The sequence below is a fragment of the Lissotriton vulgaris genome, chromosome 7 (genome assembly GCF_964263255.1).
Source record: "Lissotriton vulgaris chromosome 7, aLisVul1.2, whole genome shotgun sequence".
NCBI classification, from domain to species: domain Eukaryota; kingdom Metazoa; phylum Chordata; class Amphibia; order Caudata; family Salamandridae; genus Lissotriton; species Lissotriton vulgaris.
Genome location: NC_141695.1, coordinates 401,905,637 through 401,931,957, shown reverse-complemented (window position 1 = coordinate 401,931,957; position 26,321 = coordinate 401,905,637). Strand labels below are relative to the sequence as shown.

Below are 26,321 nucleotides of genomic sequence, written 5' to 3'. Positions count from 1 at the left end.
ACCAGCCGCCTGAAACTGAACTCGGACAAGACGGAGGTCCTCATCCTGGGCTCCTCACCCTCCGCCTGGGACGACTCCTGGTGACCTCCCGCCCTGGGCACCGCACCCAAACCGACAGACCATGCACGCAACCTGGGCTTCATCCTGGACTCCTCCCTCTCCATGACCAGGCAAGTCAACAACGTCTCCTCGGCGTGCTTCAACATCCTACGCATGCTACGGAAGATCTTCTGGTGGATCCCCACCGAGACCAGGAAGACCGTCACCCAGGCCCTCGTCACCAGCCGACTGGACTACGGCAACGCCCTCTACGCCGGTACCACCGCCAAGCTCCAGAAGAGACTCCAGCGGATCCAGAACGCCTCAGCCAGACTCCTCCTCGACATCCCACGAACCAGCCACATCTCCGGACATCTGAGAGACCTTCACTGGCTCCCCGTCAACAAAAGAATCACCTTCCGCCTCCTCACCCACGCACACAAAGCCCTACACGACCAAGGCCCGAGCTACCTCAACAGCCGAGTCAACTTCTACGCTCCCAAACGCCACCTCCGATCAGCCAACCATGCCCTCGCCGCCGTCCCCCGCATCCGAAGAGCGACTACAGGAGGAAGGTCCTTCTCCTACCTGGCCGCCAAGACCTGGAACTCCCTCCCTCCCGACCTGCGCCTGACCCAAGACCACCTCTCCTTCAGGAAGAAGCTGAAGACCTGGCTGTTCGAGCAGTAGCGGCACCCTCCCCTCCCCCCCCCCAGCGCCTTGAGACCCTACGGGTATGTAGCGCGCTCTATAAGTGTCACTGATTGATTGATTGATTATGTATATTTATTTGAAATGTAGTGTTGAGGCGCCAAATGTTGATTACATACTCCGTCCAACCGCCATTTTAGTAGTTTTCCTTCGTTATTTTTATTATACCTGTTACTTTCATTTTACCCTGCGTATATTTTCTCTGTGGTCGATGAGATTTGGTGCCACAGATAGTCCTTGGCCTCCGATCTTATCAGAGTTGGTCACACGTATACCTAGAAACTAATTTGAAGGACGTAAGGCACAGGCAGTACAACACGTGTTGGTCCACAAAAAAACATAATTAAGATTATGCATTTATCATGAGTGGTAAATGCATACTAGTTGTAAAAGCATGTGTGGAAAAGCGATATGCGTGCTAATGGTTTTGTGGTGACGATCACGCGTGCTTATGAACCGGGTCTGGGCGTGGTGGAGTCTAGGGTACCAGGCGGAGGGGCACGCAGCTGCACTCATGCAATATAGAAGTAATATAGGATTCTTAAAACAAAAAAAAATTATTCCTTATTTATCCTAGATTAAGTCTTCTGTTAGTATGTTCATTAAATACATGAATATATGTTTTGAAACAATTAAAAACATTTGCGTCTTTTTTGTACGGGGCGCCGTACATGACGTCACACGGAGGCTTTGATGCGAGGCGTAACCTCGAAGCGTATTCGTAGAGTATGCTGAGAATGATTAGCAGTATAAACTATGGTGCGATCACTCTCTCACTGTCAAATCAGAGCACAGGGCCCGCTATGAGAATATTTAGAAGTGGTCACTCATTGGAGATCTAATTCAGGTGTGTGGCTTATCCACGGTATCATAACGTTACTTTTTAACCTATTTAAGTTTGAGGTTTGCATGAAATACTATGCTATAGGCATATATGGATGTTTTGGCAGCGCTTATGTCCATGAAGCTTGGTTATTACCATTTGCATATAGGTGCCTGAGGGAGGGAAAAGAAGTCTATGTGAATGGTGAGGATTGCATATTAGTACCACATCACTCCTTAATTTGTAGACACATACAATTGCATGGCTCTTGTATACAAGATGCGCCTGATTTGGACTGAGTTTTGAAAGGTAGTCTGACACCTGCTATCATAACAACTTTCAGTTTACTGGAAACAGGAGTTATTTACTTTGAAATAATGGAGATTGTTGTGCAATGTTAGCAGGCATCGCTTACATGATTACGGTAACTGAGCGTGTGGTTTGATTAAAAAAAAGTTGTGTTAACTACTCTGCATGGGAAACTGGATGTTTCCATCTGGCGGTCGATTTCGACCTTGAAAGCAGAGTCAACCAAATGAGTCGTATAAGAGCGCTATTGTCTCAAAAAGAGGTCGCTCTTATATCTGGTACAGAAACATTTGTCCTTTATGTAGCAAACACCCGCACAGTAGTGCATGATTTATTAAATACAGACGTGCTCTTGAATTTTGGGGAGTTCATTTAGAGTATCTTTAATGTGTCCTTGACTACGGGGTTACCTTACTTTTTTAAAGTTAGAAGCAGTGGCCTTGTGACTTCTGAAGAAAGTATATTTGGTGTCTTTTTGGGATTTTTTCATTCAATTTTTTCCAGCATCTTTGGTGGATTGCGCTTAATACTCGCATTAGTTGCTGGTGTGCTTTAATTAATTTGTTTACATAAATATGGATGCACATCCTGCAGCAGACGATAATATGTCTCGGCTGTTGCTGCTCCACAACCGAATGCTTAGTTACTATGGAGCGTTGCCTCTTGCAACGTTGCGTGCAGCATATGGATTATCGTTTCGAGTAGTTTCCTTTTTCACATGCGTTCAACCTGTGTTCCATTGCCTCAACTGCGATTTCGACTGGGCCCTGGATTTGTGTCTCTGCAGTACGGTGTCTCCCAACGCGGATTATGACCAGTAGTGGTTCATGACTTGCTCTGTTCTGGTGGCGGGATTATGGCCTTAGCAGCAACACATGGAATAATGGGACGTTGGAATGTTTTTGCAGCGGCTCTTGAGTTCTTGGCACGCAGTTACATTGAAGATGACCCAAGTTTTACTCCGATGGTGATAGAGTGATAGAGGCTCCAGTTGTTGAGGAACATGTATGTTCATTCTCACTATTGAATTGGATGGCTGAAATGTTTTCAGATGAGAACAATGACTTCCTCTTGGAGGCTGTTGCTACATACTGTGCTTACACGCTGTTGGATTAAGACTCTTTGATTTTTCTACGTATTCTTTATTATTTAGTTACTGTTTTATATCAAAGAGCGAATAACTTTATTTTGGAAATGTGAACTTGACTCTGCTTTTTAGGCTTGGACTCTGCGTGCCTAATTCACCCACGTTTATATCACGTGCTTTGATCAAGAAAAGGTGCCGTGGGGCTGAGCGCTGCACTCACAGCCTGTTAAGTTAGCATGGGTTTATTAGAAGCTTACACACTATTTTTGCTTTCCTGCTCTGCTTTGCACACGACACGTACTTGTGATATTGTTTAGAGAAGGCTGAGTATTTTGCTTTATATGAGAATAATTTGGTATGCTAGATTTGTAAACTGCCTCACTAGTTTTGTGTGTATAGTGAGAGCATGGAACATCAAGGTTATCTTGAATACTGTGTCTGTTATTCAGAATGATCCTCGCATGTTCAAGCCATAATACATATGGAGCTGTGGGCACCTCTGATACTTGCGCATTTCATAATCCATTGTGGAGGCAAAGTTACACACAGTTGGAGAACATTCGTATCTTGACAGTTTGTGGAGCACTGAATGTGATCCATTACTGCTGAGTACCACAGGTATGGGTGTGCCCATGTAATCCTATGAGACTTTCTGTAGTTATAAACTAATCTGCTAGGTAGGGAGGGTGAAATGTAGGTATATTTTAAATTTGTTTACCTTTAGCATTACAGGATGCTTTTTCCGTTTGTATTTCATAGAATAGTAACAATGCTGACAACCTTGTTTCTGATAATATGTTTGGTTGTATTTTCTAATGTAGTGTGCATGAGATTATGGCGTTAGAAATAACAAAGTTGCATGTGTCTTTATTTACATCTTGTTTTTGACTGGTGTAAGAGTATATTGAAAGACTGTTTTTGTTATCTACTTTATTTCATGTAATCTAAGTCGCATGTTCTGGGTTGACTAATCATTGGTGTTTTTGCTCTAGGGTGAAGAACCAATGAGTGACTGATTGCTAGTTTGGTAGGGGGTTTGTGTAGTAAGGTGGGTTTTGGTACACCGTAATTCACTGAGGTCCTAAGTCTTTATGCACAGTTTTGTGTATGAGCAGAATTCCTGGAATAGTAGTTTCAACAAAAAGGCTCGATAAAGGGCTTGCACTTTGAATATGAATATAAAATAGAAGAATAGTTGATAATCACAGCTAAGGAATGCAGCAATTAGATGTGTGTATGTGTGGATGATGTGTAGATTGAGTAGAAGATGAGAACCTTGAAAAATAAGAAAGGTTGGAGAGGCGCAAACTACCCACTGTATTATCAGTGAAGTGGATCTTTGGATTTCCAGGTCATTACACAGATAGGGTGTTGGATTCCGCAGTGGGAGCAAGAGAAACTAGTACAACAACTAAGGAAGAAAGCTAGTGCATTAAGTACACACAATTGGGCAGATTTACAAGGTCGTGGGAAAAATGATGCAAAAGTGGCGCAAGGGGCTTTTAAACCTGCCACAGTGTGTGGTAGAAAAGACGCAAGAATGGACAGAAGTGTGCAAATTACCCACTGCTATTCACAGGTAGTAGTTACCATGAAGGCTGAATAAAGGGCCTGTACTTTGAATTTGAATTAAAGAAGAATAATTGATAAGTTTAGGCAAGAATGGTAGCAAGTAGGTGTGTGTATTTGTGGTTGTTGTGTTGATTGAGTGGAAGATGACTAAGGTGAAAAATTAGAGAGGTTGCAGAGATGCAAACTTTCCATTTCTTTGTAAAGGAAGTGGGTGTTTAGTGTTCCAGTGCATATATATATATTCACTGAAAAAACACATAGGTTTCAGGCACGTTATAGTTAGCAATTAGCATTTAAAAATCCTTAGAAATTCACTGAAAAAACCACAGATTTCAGCCACGTTATAGTTAGGAATTAGCATTTAAAAAAACCTTAGAAATTCACCGAAAAAACAATAGGTTTCACCAATGTTCTAGTTAGCTGGACATTTCTCTCATACAAAACCATTGATATTCCCCCGTTATAGTTAGTTCAGCTAACTATAACTCGCGCGCCCGCAATGCACTGCTGATGACGTCACATATTACATCACTCATGGCATGGTCAGTGACATCACTCATCACATCACTGATGACATCTCAAACGACATCACTGATGACCTCACTGATGACATCATCCTTGTGAAAGAGTGGCAGACCTCCTCTCACCCTAATATAACCTTTGATACACACATTCAAAAATTATGACACAAAAATAGAAACTAAAATTTTCAAAAAAATTGAGATACCAATACCAGTTACAACAACCTATTAGGTAATTCCAACATCTACATACACATCCACTCATTCAGCAACATGCAAATAAACTATCAAACATCCATTTACTTGCATATACAGCTATACACATACAACTACACTTATTTCTACAGAAATGTACACATACTTACTCTCTTAAACAATCACTTATAGAAACACATACTTATTTATACAGGAACTCCTCCAATCTCTCACTCTCACATATACTCATTTATATACATCAATACTCACATATACTAGTTTAAAACATATGTAGTTACTCATAAAGATACTATTGAGACAGTGATTCACTCACTAACACGCCCATACACACACTCATCCACCCATACAGTCCTGCACACATTCTGTCTTCAAAACACATACAAACAGTGAGTCAGTCATTCATGCATCTGTGTGCTAAGTAATACCCCCCACCAAACCATACAGACACTCATTCTGATACTCAAAAAACCAACTAATAACCCGTATAGACACTCATGTATTTTTGATATTTTATTTGATATTTGATATTTGATATTTATGAGCATTTGTAAAGCGCAAGCGTTCGCTCCCAGGGGAGCATCATGGCGCTGTAGGTACTCACAAACCCATGCAGTCACTTATATACAAAGTGAGACACTGATACAGATATTTACATATTTAAACATTACTCGCTAATACATGTATTCACTAAGGTATACTTAATAAGTCAGTTATACAATCAATTTTACAAAAAATGCATCCATTTAGACACTTATTTACCCATTTATTCTTCCATCAACCTTTAGATATACATATATAAAAAATATTTATTTTTCAGAAAGACACACATTCACTGGATGATGTCATCAGTGATGTAATTTGAGATGTCATGAGTGATGTGATGAGTGATGTCACTGACCATGTCATGAGTGATGTAATATGTGACGTCATCAGCAGTGCATTGCGGGCGCACGAGTTATAGTTAGCTGAACTAACTATAACGGGGGAATTTCAATGGTTTTGTATGAGAGAAATGTCTAGCTAACTATAACATGGGTGAAACCTATGGTTTTTTCAGTGAATATATATATATATATATATATATATATATATATATATATATATATATATATATATATATATATATATATATATATATATATATATATATATATATATATATATATATATTTCACAACACCAGTCCACCGGCAGCCGAACACAGCAGCGGGTGCCTCCGTAAGGTAGATGACTCCTTTTCGCCTCGCCAGCAACTTTAAACACACGGAGCACAGGCGGGATTGTTCAACAAAATATAGGTTTAATGTGGCAAATGCATTTCGGTAATTGTACCTTCCTCAGTGCCAAACCAATTGTCAATGCCCTGTTCAGCCTCCAATATTTCAAATTCTCTCTACATCCTGATTGGATCGGGCTTCTCCATCTGTAACAGCACCTCCTTCACTGGATAACGAGAACGGAAATGGCGGGGACTCAATGTTCCATGATGCACCTTCATTCTTTTCCGTTGTCGTTGATTGTAAATAGTTAGGCTTTCTCATTATTATGCCAATTTGTGTCGTTATCAGCGCGATGTCCATTGATGTTACTTTGAGGTTGAACAGGCTCCCCTCGCTTCCCGCTGATAGTAGCGGCACAGGCGCCTGCAGGCGGCCCTCCTATGAACAGGTCACCTCAGACTCGACTAGTCCGCGTCTTATTCAGGCAACAGGCGCTGGCCAGCGGGGGTTCAAGCACGCCAACTTAATTTCACAACACCAGTCCACCGGCAGCCGAACACAGCAGCGGGTGCCTCCGTAAGGTAGGTGACTCCTTTTCGCCTCGCCAGCAACTTTAAGCACACGGAGCACAGGCGGGATTGTTCAACAAAATATAGGTTTAATGTGGCAAATGCATTTCGGTAATTGTACCTTCCTCAGTGCCAAACCAATTGTATACATATACATACACACTCTTCAACCTGTCCATCCGACGATTTTGGCATGATCCTCCAAGTACATCACCTCATCTGCACACCCCTCAAAGATATATTCTAACACTGAAAGACTGGTATCTCCTAAACTTGCATTAGGTTACTTAGCCATTACAAAAAGCAACAAAGCACCATAACTATCAGCTCTCTTTAACTCCCTCTATAGATAGTTTCAACAAGATACGCAGGTTAAGAATTATTAGTCCGTGCATAAGATCCATGTTGCTTATCTTTCATCATAATATTAACCACTAATTATTCATTCTTCACAAATTGATCATTCGTGTGATGTAAGGAGTAGATTACATTTTCTAAAGACACATTTCTGCAATGATTACATATATGTTGGAATTTTCTCTTTTGATCATGTCGTCAATTTATATCATGGATGTCAGTGAGTATTTGTAATCATCACTCTGTACCACATCCTCTTAGGCTTCCTGTCAATGTCATTCTTATGGCACATTTTAGGCCCACATTCTTATTTTCCCTAGTTCTATCATATTTACCTATGACATCCATCATTCAATATACCATACCAAACATCCTCTTTTATATTGACCACCAACGTACAATTCTCAAATTCCCCTTTGTGTAGGCCACTGACCATGACTTTTAATGTCAGCCCATTGTGTTTAGACAAAAAAATAAGAGCTAACTTTATGGTGGCTCTATTAGTCTTATTCTGTAACGAGTCTTTACTTCTCAAAACTTGGATAGGCTGCTCGCTTGTCACAGCTGCTTAAAAAGCCCTGAAAGTATTTAATTCAGAGCTTCAAAGCACTTGCTAGAACATAGACACTGCCACACCATGTTACCCTGTAATTACCCTTGCTACTTCCAACATTAAAATGAGTCTACTGATATGATGCTTATGGTCAATGGATGAATTGTAGGCAGGGGGTGCATATAGAATAGAATAGTATTGCTACATCATGTATCTCCCCCATTACTAACAAGTAGGTTAATACTATGACATTAGAAAAGATACCGGAAAGAGGGGGCATCATTACACAAGCAGCAAAGAAGATGCATAAAACCACTCCACCAAATTGTGCGTGGCTTTGTAGTGAAGCACTCAAGCGACAGTACGCGCAGCATAGATGTGTTGGCCCAGATAGTTGCCCTGATACATTTTTTGATCATTCCCTGTCAGGAGACTTACTTGAAGAGACAAGGGAACACGTTGTTGTTTTCCCTGCAGACCAAGGTCAAAAATAGCCATGCCGTCCGCTCTCCAAAGGCATTCAGGTAAATCAACCAACAGGATTTGTGTCTTAGCCATATGGTATCTGCATGCCTAGACACCACATTCAGATGTCATATGGATAAGACACATTTTCTTGCAGCGATTGCAACAGGGTGTAAACACTGAAATCCTAGGAGACCTTTCACCTACTCATTGCTGAAAAGCTGAGGAATGTCCTCTGTAAAGTATGAGAGAGCTAAAGATCCACACTGATGAGGCATGGAAAACAAGAACTGATACCAGCATGCCAGCATAAGCCTTATACCTCCCAAAGTCATCACATCCTAGATGAGTGAATTAGTTGAGGCTACACGACGCCATCTAGCAACGCTGGAGAACTATTGCTGTGGAAAAAGTTTCCATATCCAGCTTGGCACCTGGAGGATATTCATAAGACAAAGTGATCTGTGGAAAAATGTATCCATCAAAAGTACTACTCGTGAGGTCTATGTATTAATTAAAATTTGAGGTATCCCTTTTGAACCCCCTGTAACACCACACTCCATCCGTGTTTTGCAAATAAAATGGGAAAATTATGAACATGTGGAATAGATTTTGTAAAATGGAAACATCTGCAAGAGTTACATGAATAAGTGACACCTTCAAAGCTGGAAACCCTGATCTAGCTAGGCCTATAATGCAAAATGCCTACATACTTGCCTGTGGACTGGCGGTCTGTGAGACTTGTAGAAGTAATTCTTCTGAGACCCACTGCTCACCTGGGCAGTTAAGGGCCCAACTCTCTGTCCAAGAGCCCAGAATCGGATGTATTCATACAGCTCCAAGTTAACTTGCACCTGAGGCAACCAGGAAGAGAGAGGCAGTCGTATTAACCTTTGTCTCATTCAACTTAAAGACAAACAAGAGTGTGTGGGAGGTAATAAGACTTTCAGAAAATCTCTCATGACGTTCAACCGCTCCCTGCAAGAAGTTAGTGCAGATGCACCTAGGATAGGTACACGCCCTACTCCTATCCTACTTCACACGGATGATGGTCTTTATTTCAAGGACAGTAAATGGGCCAGAACAGCTTATTCATTAGTTTATAATTTTTATGGACAATAGAGCCCTTAAATTTAATCTAGGGAAACCTTGTATTAGGTCCGGTGGGAATAATAAATGTTTTTATGTACATGGAAAAAAATTAACAGAGATTAAAACTTTGAATTATTTAGGTATCATATTTCACCCAAAAAGTAATTGGTCAGCAAAAATAAATTTTTATAAGGGGTATATCAGTTAAGAAGATAGAATAGAGATATGGTAAAAGTTGTATAAAAGGAAATGCATACCGGTAGCTCTGTATAGCTCCCCACTGAGGGGCGTTGATAAGTATCCTTTGTTAAAAGTTCTAGAAAAACTATTTTTACGAAGATTATTGGGGGTACACAGTTCAATTTCCACCGCAATCATACATAACAAAGAGACCATTAAAATAAGTATATTGTGAACATAAGCATGGTCAAAGGAGGGCACTTATTTACCATGGAGGTCATTAAAGACCGGTTAGGTTTGGAAAATTCAGAAAAAATCCCCTGGCTACAAAATATGAGATCTTTGTTATTAGAACTAGGGGAAAACCTGAACGCTCTGGAACCTCATGGTATTTTGAAATACAGTAAAAAAAGATATAAAAGTTATTCTTTCTATGGGGCGTGGCCTAGCAACATGGCCAACAGAACGTGAGCCTCTTGAGGTCCCGGTCCGTCCGCCCATAAATTCTTTTAAAATCCTGTAAAAAGCAACCATAAATAGCAGAAAGACATTGGGATTGGTTAGCACCGATCCTCGAATAGATCAGCTCGAGCAGAGAAGAAATACAATGGCCCTAACACCCTGAGCAGCGAGGGATAAGGAGGCCACTGCTCGGGCCTGCGGGTGGAGGTGGCCTAGGGTGGAACCTGTACGCAGCCCCCTCTGTGCCGGAGTAAAACTGGACTTGACGACGCTCCTTGCTGCACTTCTTGCCACCCAGCGGTCATCAAGCCTGTGGATGACTCAACGGATCCCGGCTGAGGCCGTAGTGGTCCCATTGAGGACGGGAATGGCAACCCTTGTTGGGGACTGAGAGGCGAGGTGGCTGTGGCTCCTATCTACGGTTCCCTCTGCGGCGGCTGCAGGTGGGACAGAGCTGGTGTGCGGGCGGCGATTCAGAGGGGAACCCATTATCCAATTCAATCTTTATTTCGATCAATTAGATCATAAAAGATGTACAAAGAATAAAAATCATTATAGTTAATACCGATCAATAAAACATTAATTAAAAGTAGAGGTACAGCATATGAGTCAGTTCATACTCAGTAGAGCTAAAAGTAATTAATAAGCTGGAATTATTAAAAGTCCACTTCCGCCTTCAAAAGGCGGGTGCGAATGAACCACATTGCTGTTAGGTACTTTGCCACTGCAAACACAATTGGGGGAGACACCTCAGTCTTTAAGATTCTGTACGCAGGGAAGAACTGTCTGAAGCCCAAATTTTTAAGGAGAGGGACAAGCTAATATTTCCTGATTCTTTTGTAGGCTTTACAGAAGAAAACCACATGTAAGTCATTTTCTTGAGTATGCGCACATGCCGGGCAGTGCTCTGTGGTCGGGGGCGTAGACCAAGAACTAGTAAAGGACCTGAGGGGTAATGTGCCATATCTCCACTGCAAAAATAACTTCCTGGTTAGCACAGGGGTCATGCCATCCAGAACAGATTCCAGGAAGTAGAAGTCTTTGCTTTGAACAAATAGGTTCGTCAGGCATCCCACGCGCGTGCTATCCAGAGCGATAGAAAGCTTTAGGTCGTAGTAAGCTTTTGACAGTACTTTGCGTGGCATCCTGGTACTTGCATTTATTGGATCAGTCCAAAGTTCTGAGAGGCCCAGGCTCTCGCATGACTTGTTTATATAGCTTAACCATGGGATGTGGGTGGCATTTGAAAGTGTTAAAAACTCCTGTAGCTCGGTCCTGTAATTGATAAGTTCTTGGCTGCTCCATAATCTTTGCCAGAAAGTTAGTGGTTTGAGACCCAGTTCTTCTGCAATTGGTCTAATTCCCAAGTCCAGTCTCAGAGGAAGTAACCGCGTACTTGGTGGGAGAGCTGCCAACTGCCTGATGAATTTGTTTTCTGTAATCATCAGGTTTTGGGCAGAAATGTGACCCCACAATTCAGCCCCATTTGTGACTGCCCCCGTGCCTGAGACTTATAGATTTGGATGACAGGGCCAAGTGGACGATATGTTGATTTGTTCACCATCCTGGAGATGCCACCCACTATCTGGGCCAGTTTCATATTTGCCTTAATCTGGTGTGTTCCCCATGTCAAATTCTCATTTAAGGTTACTCCTAAGTACTCAAATGTAGAGACCCTCTCTAATCTCAGTGAACCAAGCAAGGGATTAGGACGTGTTGAAGGGGTGGGGTTTAGGATCATGTATTTTGTTTTAGAAGCATTGATCTCAAGGCCCTTCTCCGTACAAAATTTCAAAAACCCATCGAGTACCCGTTGTATTCCCATGGGGGATTTTGACAGCAGCAGGGTGTCGTCCGCAAACATGATAGCGGGCACCCTGCTGCCATTCAATTTGGGGGCATCAATGTAGCCAATCTTGGTCAAGTGGGCGATTACCCCGTTCACAAAGAGGCAGAACAGGGTCGGTGCGAGCACACAGCCCTGTCTCACCCCTCTGTCGACGGGAAATCTTTCCGTTAGGTTACCATTTCTGTCGCACCTGACACAAGCAAAATTATTCTGATGCAATTTCATTAAAATGGCAAGAATGTCTACCGGGACTCCTACATCAGCGAGCACACTCCATATTTTGGATCTTGGCACCAAATCGATGGCGGCTCGCAAGTCCACGAACACCGTGTACAAGCTGCCCCCCTCGATTAGTGCAGTCCTCCAGTAAATAAGGATCAGGCGGAAAATCTGATCAGTTGTAGACACCCCCCTTCTAAATCCCGCCTGGTATGGGGTCAGAGTGGCAGTTTCCTCGAGCCAATTCTGGAGGCGATCTAATATAAGCTTACCAAGAGCTTCTGGGAAACATTATTAGGCTGATGGGCCTGTAATTGGCTGGAAGCAGAGGCAAGCCCTTCTTAAATATAGGCACAACCTCTGCGCCCAGCCAAGTACTGGGGACCTCCATGCCCTTCAAGACAGCATTAAATATTGTCAATAAATAGGGGGTCCATACATCAGGTTCCTGTTTGAACAGGTCGCCTGGGAGGCCATCCAGCCCAGGAGCCTTGCCTGATGACAGTCCCGCAATAGCAGCTCGCACCACCATATCTGTAAAGGGGTCCCCCTCGAGGTGGCTAAATATGGTTGGGGATGGGTTGCATAAAGCCCCAACTTCCACAGTATAGAGGGACTGGAAGTGCTCTTGCCATACCCTTGGCGCGATGTTCGGTTCTATTGCCGATGCTAGATGCTCGGATGTCGTATTAACAATTCGCCAGAACTTACGATAGTCCCGAGTAGCTAGGGAACTAGAGAGTTCCTCCCATTTATCCTGATCCCATTCAATCTTGGCCTGGGTGACCAATTTCTTATATTCCCGTCTTCTGGCCTGTATCTCCTGTATCTCCAGTCTGATTTTGCCCTCCTTAATACAATACAGGACAGGAGATCTCCCTTCGCCTTACGGCATACGGCGTTATACCATGTGTTGCGGTATGACCCGCCAACCTCTGCTTTGTCCCTCAGAAAAGAGGTCTGCCGCCAAGGTCCTAATGAGCTCCTCATGTGCCAAATACAGTGAATTGTGAGTTTCCTGGGTACTGGAGTCCTCACTCAGGATACCCACGTTTTCCAATATTGAAATAAGTCTAGCATAAAGCCTAGGAAGATTTTCTCTGCTAGTGACTAATTTTTCCCACCTTATTCTCCTTCTGTTGTTTTCCAGGAGAAGCCCTGGATTTGCCGCCGCCGTAGCATAGCCCCTACCCTCCTGGCCAGGGAGAGCGTAGTCCAATTCTAGCGTGTTGTGGTCGCTATCAACTCTTTCTATCACCCTAAAGTCGATGATATGCGACCACGAGGACAGTTGTACTAGGACATAGTCCAGTCGTGACTCCCTGCCTACTCTATTAAAGGTGTGTTTGCTGGGAATGTGAGATTTGGTGCGCCCATTACAAGCTCTGACACCATGTTTGAGGGTTAGGGCAGTGATCTGTAGAGCAAGTGGGGTCCAAGCTCCTGGGGGGGCCACCGTGGAGGGTACTGGCCACCTTGCGTCCTCCTCCAAGGAGGACCCATCCAAGAGGCCTGCAGGGGGCTCAAAATGTGAGTTCAAGTCCCCACCCACCACAAATGGCATCCCCTCAGGAATTTCACTGAGGAAAGCTGACAATTCCTCAATAGTAGGTGATTCCCGAGATATGTTTACCGGTCTTGAGTATACATTTATCACAGCAAGTCTACGGGAGTTTGTCCATTCCAGCAACACCACTAGTATGTCCTCTGAAGCCAGGGGGAGACGTACGGCCCGGCCGCCCAGGTGGGTAGCCACTCAGGTTGAGAGGCCTCCAGAAGGACGGCCCCTGCCCCCCCCCCCCATTTTGCAGGAATGGAGAATGCCACGAAGCCTTGGGGAGAGTACTCGTCCCTAGCCCAGGTTTCTTGGAACAGGCATATATCTTTTAGGTCAATGAAAGCGGTCCATTCCTGTTGATCCAGCTTGTTGCCCAGGCCAGCCACATTCCATGAAATTATCTTCAGAGATGGTGGCCTTAGGTATGAAGCTGGGGTAGAGGAGGGGACATTATCAATAGCACTACCCAGGGGACTTGATTTTGGGGTCAGATCTCCTAGTGCTTTCCCTAATTCCCTGATTGTAAGGGTCGGATCAACAATAGTTTGGTTGTCCTCCTTGCTATATGATGGAACATCAGGGTGCCCAGTCACTACCATTAGATCCGTTGTGAGTCTATGGGATATGATATCTGCCTCCACACCTTCCCTTGGATAGCAGTGATGCTCAGTAACATTACACATGAGCTGTCAATCTACCATGTCTAAGTGACTATACCTATTAGATGTAGGAAAATATGTAGGGTAGTGGACTCTAGGATGGCGATAATCTCCTCTCTCTCTACCCCTCCAGACGCCCCCCTCCCATGACACATTTCCCAACCCTCCTCCTTGGTGTAAAGTACGCTTGTTGTTGACTTCTGGGATAGTGAAAGTCTCCTCTCCCTCTGGCGTCCCACCCATCCACCCTCTCCGGGAGGCTACCCCATCCCTCCTCCTCACATACGTATGTCAGCCGGGGGTAAAAGAAAGAGAGGGGTATGGACTGAATATTGCTCCCCTGCTCATCGGGGAACCATCCACAGATGTGGGAAATGGTCATGGGATCTCTGAAACTAATCAGGACACAGTTTCCTTTGATAGATTTTCTTGTACTGCCCACCCATGGAACCCTTCTTACCATTAGGACCTCACTCGTTATACCTTGCGGGAGAGGTCTGTACATTGATAACCAACTTACCACCTTGTTCTTTAAAGAGGCAGTAGATTCTTTAAATGTGGTTTTTAGCTCCGGAACCCCTGCTAAAATTACTGTATAGGGACTCGCCTCCGGCGGCAAGTTCACTACTCTTGACTTGTTAGCATTGCCTATTGCCTCATCAGTTGATACTGCTGCTTTATGAGGTTGGCTAGGAACGGGAGCATTAACCTTAGGCTGCTTGGACATAGTTTGGGAAGGGGATGCTTGCGCATGTTGAGCTGTGGGCTGGTTGGGGATAGCAGCGTTAGTCTTGGACTGCGTGGTCGTATTATGGGAGGTGGTTGGTTTGGCCTGTTGGACCGGGGGTACTGCACTATTGCCCACCTTAGTGCTAGCTGGGACACTCCTCTTGTTCTTTGTCTCTGCCCCCCCTCTACCAACCTTGTTATCTGCTTTGCTATCTACTTTGAAGCTATCGGCTAGTTGCACCGTCAATTTCTCTATGTTCACTAGCCTAGCTTCTATATTACTTAGTCGCGCTTCTAGGGGACTTAATAAAGACCTCAAAAGGGATCCTATGTCGGCAAGAGTAATGTCTTCGCCGGAGGTCTCAAGGGGGTTCGTGTTAGTGTGTTCCGTTATCTCTACAAACGGGATCTCAATAGGTGTAGCCTCAACTCTATCAATAGGCAAATTCCCCATTATGCTCAATCCAGGACTATTAACCTCTAGAGTAGGATTGAGCTTTGGAGTTTTTGCCTTCCTTCCCCCTTTGTTTTGTACCCCTCTTTTCCCTTTGGGGATTGCTCCTTCCCTTACCCCCTGCAAAGGGACTCTATCATTGATATCCACAACGGGAGCATGTTCAGGATTGGGGAGTGGGATGGGGTGGGATTGGACCGGTGGTAAATTTAACATGCTCAGATCGACAAAATCGCTGAGGTCCTTCGTGCTAATTTGGGAGCCGGAGTTGGTCAAATCTGGATTCACAGAGAACTCTCTTTCACTAGTTACCCCATTATTGGACTCAGTGTGCTTGGTACGCTTGGGTCTGTTATCTGGGCTCTTAGCCTGTGCCAAGGGGCCCCTTGGAGGATCTTCTAACCCAGTCTATTTCCTGGGAAATGCACCTCTCCAGGATCGTGATTTCATCAATCAATAATGACCCTGCTTTGACAAAATAATTATCCAATGGTCCTTTGGCAACTCCCGTTGCTGCCACCGTGCTTTTACTCCTTGTTTCCCTCGTGGTCATCGTCAGGCACAGTTAGAATCGATGTTTGCCAGAAAAGGGTATGAGGGAAGAAAGAACGGACCAGGGGGGTTGGCACGGTCCCGATCACGACCGTTCTCGAATGGCCTCAAACGGCCCGCCCTTTGCCTGGGCTTCGCCCCGGTCTTCGTCTCGCGCGCGTCCCTTGTGTGAGGGTGTGGCTATATGGGAAGGGGCGGGAAGAGGCACCAGGTGCGCGTGATCACGAGGCGCAAGTCCCTCTGGTCCTCGCAGTCCCGCTCCCCCTGAACTGCCCAAACTGCAAAAAGGACACCATGCGCCAATAAATCCAGGTAGGAACGAATAAATATGGGCTTTAAAATCGTTCCAAAGTCACCAGCATGCACCAAAGGTTCTACTACGAGCGGCTCCCGCGAGTCGTGTTTTAAAGGGCAGCAGGGAGGAGGGGGCCGGAAGAGGCACCAGGTGCGCGTGATCACGAAGCGCAAGTCTCTCTGGTCCTCGCAGTCCCGCTCCCCCTGAACCGCCCAAACTGGAATCCGGCGGCAGGTCCGGGTCAGGAGCAGAAAAAGGACACCATGCGCCAATAAATCCAGGTAGGAACGAATAAATATGGGCTTTAAAATCATTCCAAAGTCACCAGCATGCACCAAGGGTTCGACTATGAGCGGCACCGGCTGCAGATATGGGCGACAAGCAGACCTTTGTGGTTTCGGGAGAGTTGAGGGCCCGTTTCCCCGACACGGTGACTTGAGACGCGCCACGGCCCGGAGCAGCGGGCGGACACAGCCGGGGGCACACATTGCACCAGATGATGTCTGACCAACGCGCACTGCCTGCTTGCGACTGCTGATATCGGAGGACCTGGAGGACTCGGCAGGCATGACAGGGGATCCCCGCATGCGGTGAGTCACGCAGTGGCCGAGCCTGTTACAAGGGGCCGGGCGGGCAGCCCTAGACGGCCATCGATCCCGCAGCCGTAGCTGAGACCAAGGGAGATCATTAGCGCTTGGAGATACTGAGGGGCGCGGCGGCTGGCATTGTGGACTTTGAGCTTGGAGGCGGCCTGGAATGGTGCCTGCTTGTGAGTACCCATGGACTGAACAGCAAGAGTAATAAGCATTTGCAATGCAATAGGTCTTGCATTTACAAGAGTTTTAGCTACTGGCATTGTAAATGATAATGCCTTTTATTTAAGTGTTGGTTTTAAAACAGATAAATAAAAGACACAATGCCAATAGCTTAAACTTTCTCAAATGCAAGACCTATTACATTGCAAATGTGTTTGTGCTATAAAAATTAAAAAAGCATTAGGAGAGTGCATGTCCTGCTTGCAAAAGCTGTCAGGACAAAGCTATTTGAGAAAATAGCCCTCGGAGGCTTGAATGAAAGCCTACAGAGTAACAACACATGTAACGGGGTGTCACCATTGGATATTACAAAATGCAGCAAGGCGGTACTAAAGAGAGACTACTAAGCCAATTGACCAATCAACAGCCATAGTTTACAGTGGACAATAACAAAAGCCAATGTAAAACATAGGTGGAGGGTGGGCGGAGCTTCAAGTCCCTACCTGAATACAGCATGCCTCGCAGAACAGTGCATGCGCTGCCATGGTCGACCTAAAAATCTGATATTTATGTGGCATATGATGAACTACCTCGGTACTGAGGAAAATTCATACTGATGAAAAACCCACAGCTGCAGAATCATGTTGCAGCAGTTTCCCTGGATTTACCTTGCACCAACTACTAATCTGGCATCAAACTGTTTGCAAAATAAATCTGGCCACAAAGGTCCTCGTTTGAAACATAATAATCTCTCAAAACATACCAACATAATTGCATATGTCAAAAAAGAGAAGTATGAAGGATGGTTACCCAGCACTATCTTTTCAGTTGACTAAAATATTGAAAGGGGTCACAAGCCATGTATTTTTTACAAACTCCTCCTAAACTGCAGGATGAATCATTATAGAATAAGACATGCGTTGATGGGGTGGTTGGAGTGAATATGAGAGAAGCTGGATACGTAGGTACATGGGTGTGTACATGAGTAAATTGAAGCATGAATGGGTAATGCGTCAGGGCGGGTATGAGAAGGTGGGTGGGCCAGAGGATTAATAGATTGGGTCTCAGATGCATAAGTGGGTAGATGAGAGAAAAGGGTGGTGAAACCTTTAGTTGACTGATTAATGGGTAGGTTGGTGAGTAGGTGTACGAGTAGATTATTGAATGATTAGGTAAGTGTATGAGTGATTGTAGTGGACAAAAGGGGGAACAAATATTAAAGTAGGATAAATATATGAGTGGGGGATGGATGGTTGAGTAGGCAGTTGAACAATTGAGAGGTGGGTGGAAAGTGGATACATAAGTGGATGCCAGTTTTAGTAGTAGGCGTTTGCAAGAATTCGTAGGTAGATGAATGAATGGATGCAGGGCGAATTATAGGACTGTGTGAATGGATGTATAGAAGGAGAAGGAGTGTAGGGATAGATGACAGTAGTTCGATGGGCTGATAGATGTGACAGGAAGGTGCAAGGATGTATACCTAGGTGAACTGTGGATGGATAAGTGGATAGAAAGTTGTATGTCTAGTTAAACAGGTGAATCAGTACGAGTACATGTTGGTGGATGAGGGAAAAGCGTTGCATGGGTCAGGAAGGAAGTCAATAGTGGATGATTGAGCATGTGAATGGATTAGTAGGGAAGAGAGGAGAAGGGTGTTTTGTTAGATGAATGTATGAATATATGTAGGCAAGTGAGTAAACAGGTGTTTGGAATTGGTGGACGAGTGGGTAGGTAGTTAAATAAAGTGTTAGACGGATGGATGAGTAAGGAGGTGGATGCACAAGTAGAGAGAAGAGGGAATTAGTTGGCAAACATATAAATGAACGGTCAAAGAGCATGTGGATGATGGAAGAAGGGTTGGATAGAAAAAGTTGGAATCATGGAAAGATAATTATATTGGTGAGTGGTGCGTTTTACGCTCCCACTTTTTAAACGTTTCTGTGGTGAGTGTGTGAATAGGTGGTGAAACTGTGAATAGGTAGATTCATTGTGAGTTGACAGGTAGTTGTATCAATGGGTGGTGAGTGAACTAACTGAAGGGTAAGCAGGTGCGCTGTGCATGAATGTGCAGCTAGGTGGATAAATGTGCAAGCGCTGGAATTTATGTGCAAGTTTAGCTTGAATTAATATGTGTGTTATGGACATTGTGACTACAGGATGAGTAAGTGGATAGCAATGATTAGGTGAATTTATGATTAGTTTGTGTATAAGTTGGTGAATAAACAGGTTTATTGGCAGCAAGACAGATGAGGAATGAGTGAGTTGGCAGACTTATTGATGGATGCATAAAATGGTTAAAAGAGTGAGGAGGCAAACTAATGTATAGTCAGGAGGATGAATGAATAAGTAGGTGGATGGAAGACTAGGCGGATGGTAAGGGTCAGGTGGATTATTCACTTGCTGGTAATTAAATATAAGATGGGTATGTTAATAAATGGCGAGTAGATGGCTAAGTAGGTTAGCGGATGCATAGATGGGTGAGTAGGTGAGTGGATGGTGGGTGAGTAAGTGTTTGGTGAGGCAGATGTACAGACCAGTGATTAGATGGGGAAGTTTATGAGTGAATGAATGAGTAAGTGGAGGGGGTGGGTATGCTGTGAGGAAGAGTAGGTAAGTGAGTGAGAGTAAAAGTGGATGGTTATCTGTACAGCTAAGTAGCTTGCTAGATAGATGAGCCAGGGTAACGTCGGAGGAGCCTACTGGTGAGTCAGCAAGTGTTGGCCGATGAGTAGATAGATGGCTGAAAAAAACAATTAGGTGGAATGATCAGGTAGAAGAATGCTCTTGTGACTGGTATAGTTGGTGACTGGTGGAAGTGTAGAGGTAGGTAGTGGGTATGTAATTAATGGTCAGAACAACAGTGGCTCTGTTGGTGAATGAGTTGGATCATGTGAGAAAAGACTGAGTAGGTGCACGAAAGGTGAGTGACTAAGCAGAACAGGGACCCGCAGACCACTTCCTAGATCATTGGATCCACACACAACTACAACCCAAGGGATTGTCGGACATGTTTGTGGTAGAGAGAGCACATAGAGCCCTGGTCCCACCTCGACCCCCCGGGGTGCCACCCGAGCAATCATAGCCAAAATCCTTAACTACTGGGAGAGAGACAGCATCTTATGGGCAGCTCGGGAACGCCCTAATCTCCAGTTCGAAAGCAACAAGGTTGCTGTGTACCCGGACTATACTAAACAAGTGCAAGAACTTCGAAAATCCTATCTAGGGGCAAAGTGCAAACTACCAGAACTGAACAAGCAGTATATGCTTTTGTACATCACCAAGTTAAAGGTGATCACAGGGGGCAAGGCACACTTCTTTGACTCCCCAGAGGACGTTTGTGAGTGACTGGAAATCCGGGAGAGGGGTTGGCACCCGCGAACCACAGGGGAGGAGGAGAATATGGGGAACAAGACCAACTAAGGGCCATGGGCAGCAGAAGATTCGAGAGAAAACACAGAACATGGCTGAGCCAATACAGAGGAGGATCACAGTGGGCGAGGACGGACATTTGCAGTTGGAAGCCCCTGAAGACAAGGCCCTGGTTATCCTTTGGGAGCCACCTCTGCTGGGTTGGAGGCAGAGGCTCAGAATGGATAAGTTACTTATCTGTTATCCTAGTTCTCTTCCAGGGGTATGCTCATCAAAGTCATAAGCACAGAATAGTACCGCCCACATGCGGGATACGGGAGCAATAGTCAATAATAAGCATATATCGATATCTATATATATATATATATATATATATATATATCTATATCTATATATATATATATATATATATATATATATATATATATATAATACCCATATATATATATATATATAGATAATATGCATATACATATACACATGCAGCCTGAAAAACACCATATTAGGCTCCAAAACTGCCATTATTGCATGTAAAACTTTTACATTTGACCAAATAAAGACATATAAGTTACCATATATGATATATGTAAAGAAGAAAACTGCCCTGAGTTTCTTTGAAACACACAACCTTTATTTGCAAAGGTAAAAACAGGCAGGATGAAAGACGCAGGTTCAGCCTAGACAGGCTGCATAGAAAACAATTGGAAAATTGGTGCCGTGCCTTTAAGACCTCCAGGAACCCCCAGGCTCCCATCATGCACCACAGGTGACAGTTAGGTCAGTTCTTTTGGATGGCGTATAACAGTGTAATCACAGCATGGGTAACAGGTACATATACAGGCCTGGTATTCGTCCGGGGAGGAGGGAGGGTTGCTTATGACTTTGATGAGTATACCTACCCCTGGAAGAGAACTAGGATTACAGGTAAATAACTTATCCTTCTCTTCCAGGGGATACTCATCAATAGACATAAACTAAAGGTGCGCCAGATGAAACGGACATGGAGACGCAATTACTCCGAGCCTGACAGACTACAATATACTATAGCTCGCAGAGAATACAAAAATGCAATTTCCTCGGCCAATTCGGAACATTTTTCCAACAGAATCTCGTCCGCGGACAATAAATCAAAAGAGGTCTTCAAAATCATGAACGAACTCACCTCAGATGACAGAACTCTCCCAGTTCAGAACTGCGATGCTCTCAATCTTTTCTTTGTGGAGAAAATCAATAAAATCAAGGACTCCATCCCCCCCTCCCTCAGACATTCCCCCTAGACACTCCTTTGAACAACTCATCGACCCTTACCCACTTCCCCATCCTCCACCCCCCCATCCTCCACCCCAACTCACTAGCTGAACTTGCGACCTGGGTAAAATCAGGCTCTTCGAATGACTGTTGCCCCCCTCGATCCTACGGAACGTCTGTCTCAATTTACCCGACTGCATTTTACCTCTGCTAAATGGTTCCCTCAGCACTGGTATTGTCCCCAGCACCTTCAAAGAGGCCATCTTAGTGCCTCTCCTGAAGAAACCTGGTGCGGACTAGGCTGACCCCTCCAACTACCGTCCCATATCGCTCTTGCCATACTTCTCAAAATTAATGGAGGCCCACGTCACCCGGTGTCTCTCCAACTTCATCGAGACCTCCTGCCACCTGGAACCCAACCAGGCCGGCTTCAGACCAGCCCACTCCACCGAGGCCGTCATCTTAGCAGTCCTTGACACGCTGAGGAGGAACGCTGACTTAGGGACCCCCAGGCCCTCGTACTCCTGGATCTGTCGGCCGCGTTCGACACGGTTGACCATAACATCCTTGTGACCCGGTCCCTGTTTCACCCCCGCCCGGACTATGCCCCCCTGAAACCTTACCGTTGTCAAGGACTTCACGCTCACGCACTTTTAGACAACCCCCTCGGGTCCGTAACATTGTCAGAGCGAACAGCATGACCCACAGTGCCCCGCCCCTCTCTCTGTTCCAGGAACCTATCACCGGGCCTCAGGCACCGGAAGTACGTCACCGTGAACCCGGAAGTCCCACCCCGGAGGCAGCGACAGCACCAGTGAAAAGCGAACGCCACTGTGAGGACGAAGTCGGAGCATTGTGGCAGGATACTCAGACTGGTGTTGGAGAGCGAGAGGAAGAGCAAGCCGAAGAAGACGAGTGGACGGAGGACTGGTGGAGCCCTTGAGGAGGTGGCTGAAGAGCAGCCGTGGCTCACTGGAGAGCTACGGTGGACCGCGTGAGTAGCGTAAACCTCCCCGTGAGCACGCTAGGTGCTCCGTGTATATATTGTATAGTTCTCTTACCTTTAGGCACTAGTCGCACGTTAACTGCACTGTGAATATTGTAAAGCACTTCACCTTGCAAACGCCCCTCTTCCCGTCACCGTCACCCTAACACCCTTTCCTCTGAACTACTTCCCTATCTTTCGGTACGTTCATCTTCCCCATAGAACCCTCCCTCACTAGTCATTTCCTTTTCTTCCCACGCACGTCCCGGTGTCGGTGTCAGCATACGTTTTGAGACCCGGTTCGGTCTAACGGTCCCTTCTTTCTCTTATTGCCCTCCGAGGTACCTCCCCAGCAACGGAGACGGAGAACGTCCCTGGACCCTGCAAGCAGAAGATCGTCGACCAGGAAGAACCACCCCATCTTGCCGGACTACCTTTACCACCCTGTCTGTTGACTCTAGTACCAATAAAAACCAACTATAGCCCACTACATTCGGCCTCCTTGCCTGATTTTCCGGCCCGCGACACCCCCACGATCACATTTGGTGTCAGAAGTGGGATCAGCTGGAAGCATGGAGGCCGTCATGAAGAGAATGGCCGACTCCCAAGAACAACTGGGGAAACTTATGGAACAGTTTATGAAAACCGCCGAGGACGACAGAGGGCAGCTACATGACGTCTTGAAGGGCCAAGGAACCGCACATGACCAAGCCATGGGCAAATTGACTGACGTCTTAGGACAACCACGAGCCATGGCTTCTCTCCCCTCCGTGGTTTTGCAAAAGTATGTCCCGGGGGAAGACCCGGACTACTTCTTTACAAACTTTGAGAGGTTGGCACAAGCAGCAAACTGGCCCGTGGATCGGTGGGGCCAATATCTGGGTCCCCTCCTCACCGGAGACCTACAGGCGGCCTATCAACAAGCCAACATTCAGGGCAACAACCCCTATGCCGACATAAAGAAATGCATCCTAGAGCGCTTGGGGGTGGACGATGACACGTACAGAATGAAGCTTAGACAAGCTAAGGAAGGGCCGCAAGAAAATCCGCGTGCTCTATCCTTCCGCATCAAGGACCTCGCCAACCGGTGGCTTAGACCGGAAAACTCCACAAAAGACGAGATATTAGAGAAAATCTATCTTGAACAATTTTTGAATTCTTTGCATCCCGCCACTCAGAGATGGGTCCGGCAACATACCAGGCTGACTTTGGAAACCGCAGTAGAAATAGCCTGTGCGTATGGCCGTGCTCAGGAGCTGCAACGCGGTAAGGAGGAAATCCCGCACAGACCACACAACCCCACAGCCAGCCGTCCAACACGTCCATTGCCCTCTCGAAGACCTGAACCTCCTCCTCTCTTGCACTCTCCAGTCCTGTATCGTCCCCCCAATCCCGGACCCCAGTGCTACCATTGTGGGAACTTTGGACACATAGCCCGCATGTGTCCTCAGAAGGAGGTACCCATGGAAATCGGACTGGTTCGGAACTATGTTTGCAACACGCCGAGGGACACTCCCCCTCCGTTTCATTGCCCCGTGTCCATTGAAGGACAGGAAGTGCTGGCCCTCGCAGATACCGGGTGCCGACAAAGCGTCCTTCGTCCTCAAGACTTGGTTCTTCCCCACGGTTCGCCAACCGGAGCAGTGGCCATACAGTGTGTACATGGCGATACCAAACGCTACCCCACCACACAAGTCTGGGTACAACATCCCGGGGACCCGGGAACCCACCTCACGGTCGGTCTGGTGCCGGCGTTGCCCGAACAAGCTATATTAGGTAGCGATTATCCAGGACTCCCGACCCTTCTCCAGGACACTACGGATTCCCTTACCCAATGGTGGAAAGAAGCCCCTTTCCCTCAGGGTCCATCATCTCCTTCCAAAGAACCGAAACCTCACAAATCAAAGAACCAGAAAAGACAGGAGAAGAAACACCCTACCTTTGCCTATCCAGTGAATGTGGATGACCCACCCTGGCAAACCGATCAAGAGTTCCGTGCCGCCCAACAGGAGGACCCACTCCTGCAAGAAGCATGGGGAAGGGCCTTAGAACAGGAAGACCCCACACAAGTAGGTCCTTATTTCTTTAAGAAGCGGGGGTTGTTATACCGAAAGGGAGGCCCCTTACAATCCGCCCAACTATTGATTCCCGGTCCCTTCCAGGATAAGGTCCTCTTTCTAGCCCATAGTCACCTGTTAGGGGGTCATTTTGGGGACGAAAAAACGAGTCAGTCCGTCCTTGATAAATTCTACTGGCCCGGGGTCCATCAACGCATCAAAACTTACTGTCGCGAATGCGTTGTCTGCCAGAAACACAGCCGATACCGACCCCCTAAGGTTCCACTACAACCTCTTCCTCTCATTGATGTCCCATTCACTAGGGTGGGGATGGACATAATAGGGCCCCTGTTACCCTCCCGAACAGGTTGCCGTTACGCCCTTGTCATAGTAGACTATGCTACCCGCTTCCCTGAGGCCTTTCCGTTACGCCAACCCACAGCACAGAACATTGCCAAAGCGCTAATCACACTTTTTTCCAGAGTAGGCTTTCCCCGGGAAATCTTCACGGATCAGGGCACCCCATTCGTTTCCTCCCTACTTAAACAAGTCTGCTCTATGTTAGGAATAAAGCAAATCCGAACTTCAGCCTACCATCCCCAGACGGATGGTCTAGTCGAACGTTATAACGCAACATTGAAACAGACACTGAAAAAACTGTTAGGCCTGGAGGCCAAACGGTGGGAGGAAATCCTACCTTTGGCTCTATTTGCCATAAGATGTAAGCCCCAGAGCAGTACGGGCTACTCCCCGTATGAATTGCTGTATGGGAGACCCCCGCGCACCTTACTGGATATGGCCCAGGAAGCCTGGGAAGCCGAGCCCGACCGCACCCGCCCTTTGCCAGAGTACATCAACAATCTAAAGACCCATTTAGCTGAGATAAGAGAGATAGTGAAACAGAATATGGAAAAGGCCCAAAACACACAGAAAAGACAATATGACAAAGGTACCAAGGCCAGGGTATTCGCCGTGGGCGACCTGGTCCTCTTGATGATGCCCTCCTCAGACCAAAAACTCTTGGGCTAGTGGCAAGGGCCCTATACCATTCAACGACAGGTAACCCCCGTAACTTATGAGATAGAACTCGACCCCACAAGAGGCACGTCCCAGATCTATCATGTAAATCATTTTAAAAAGTGGGAGGGACCCCGTCCTGTTCTAATGGGAAGTAGGCCCCCTTTTTCCTTTCCGTTCGACCCCTGCCTGGACCCTGCTTTAACTCAGGTACAGGTCCAAGCCCTCCAAACAGCCCTGACCCCTGAAGGTCTTTTCCTCCTGTCCGGGACGTACTACCGTCACCGAACACTCGATTGAGACAGAACCCGGGAAGGTGGTTAGACTCCGTCCCTATCGAGTCCCTGAAGCTCGCAGAGCAGTTATAAGGAGGGAGACCGAGGACATGTTAAAGATGGG

At 45.9% G+C, this 26,321-nt stretch overlaps 1 protein-coding gene across 2 annotated transcripts in view; it reads right to left on the bottom strand.

Annotated features, from left to right (window-relative positions):
* TMEM143 (transmembrane protein 143) overlaps positions 1–26,321 on the bottom strand; it is a 266,670-nt gene that overhangs the window by 54,226 nt on the left and 186,123 nt on the right. For both annotated transcript variants that reach the window (XM_086930357.1, XM_086930356.1), the window contains exon 5: positions 9,160–9,296. In XM_086930357.1, the coding sequence (XP_086786483.1) occupies positions 9,160–9,296 (137 nt within the window). The remainder of the gene's footprint in view (positions 1–9,159; positions 9,297–26,321) is intronic.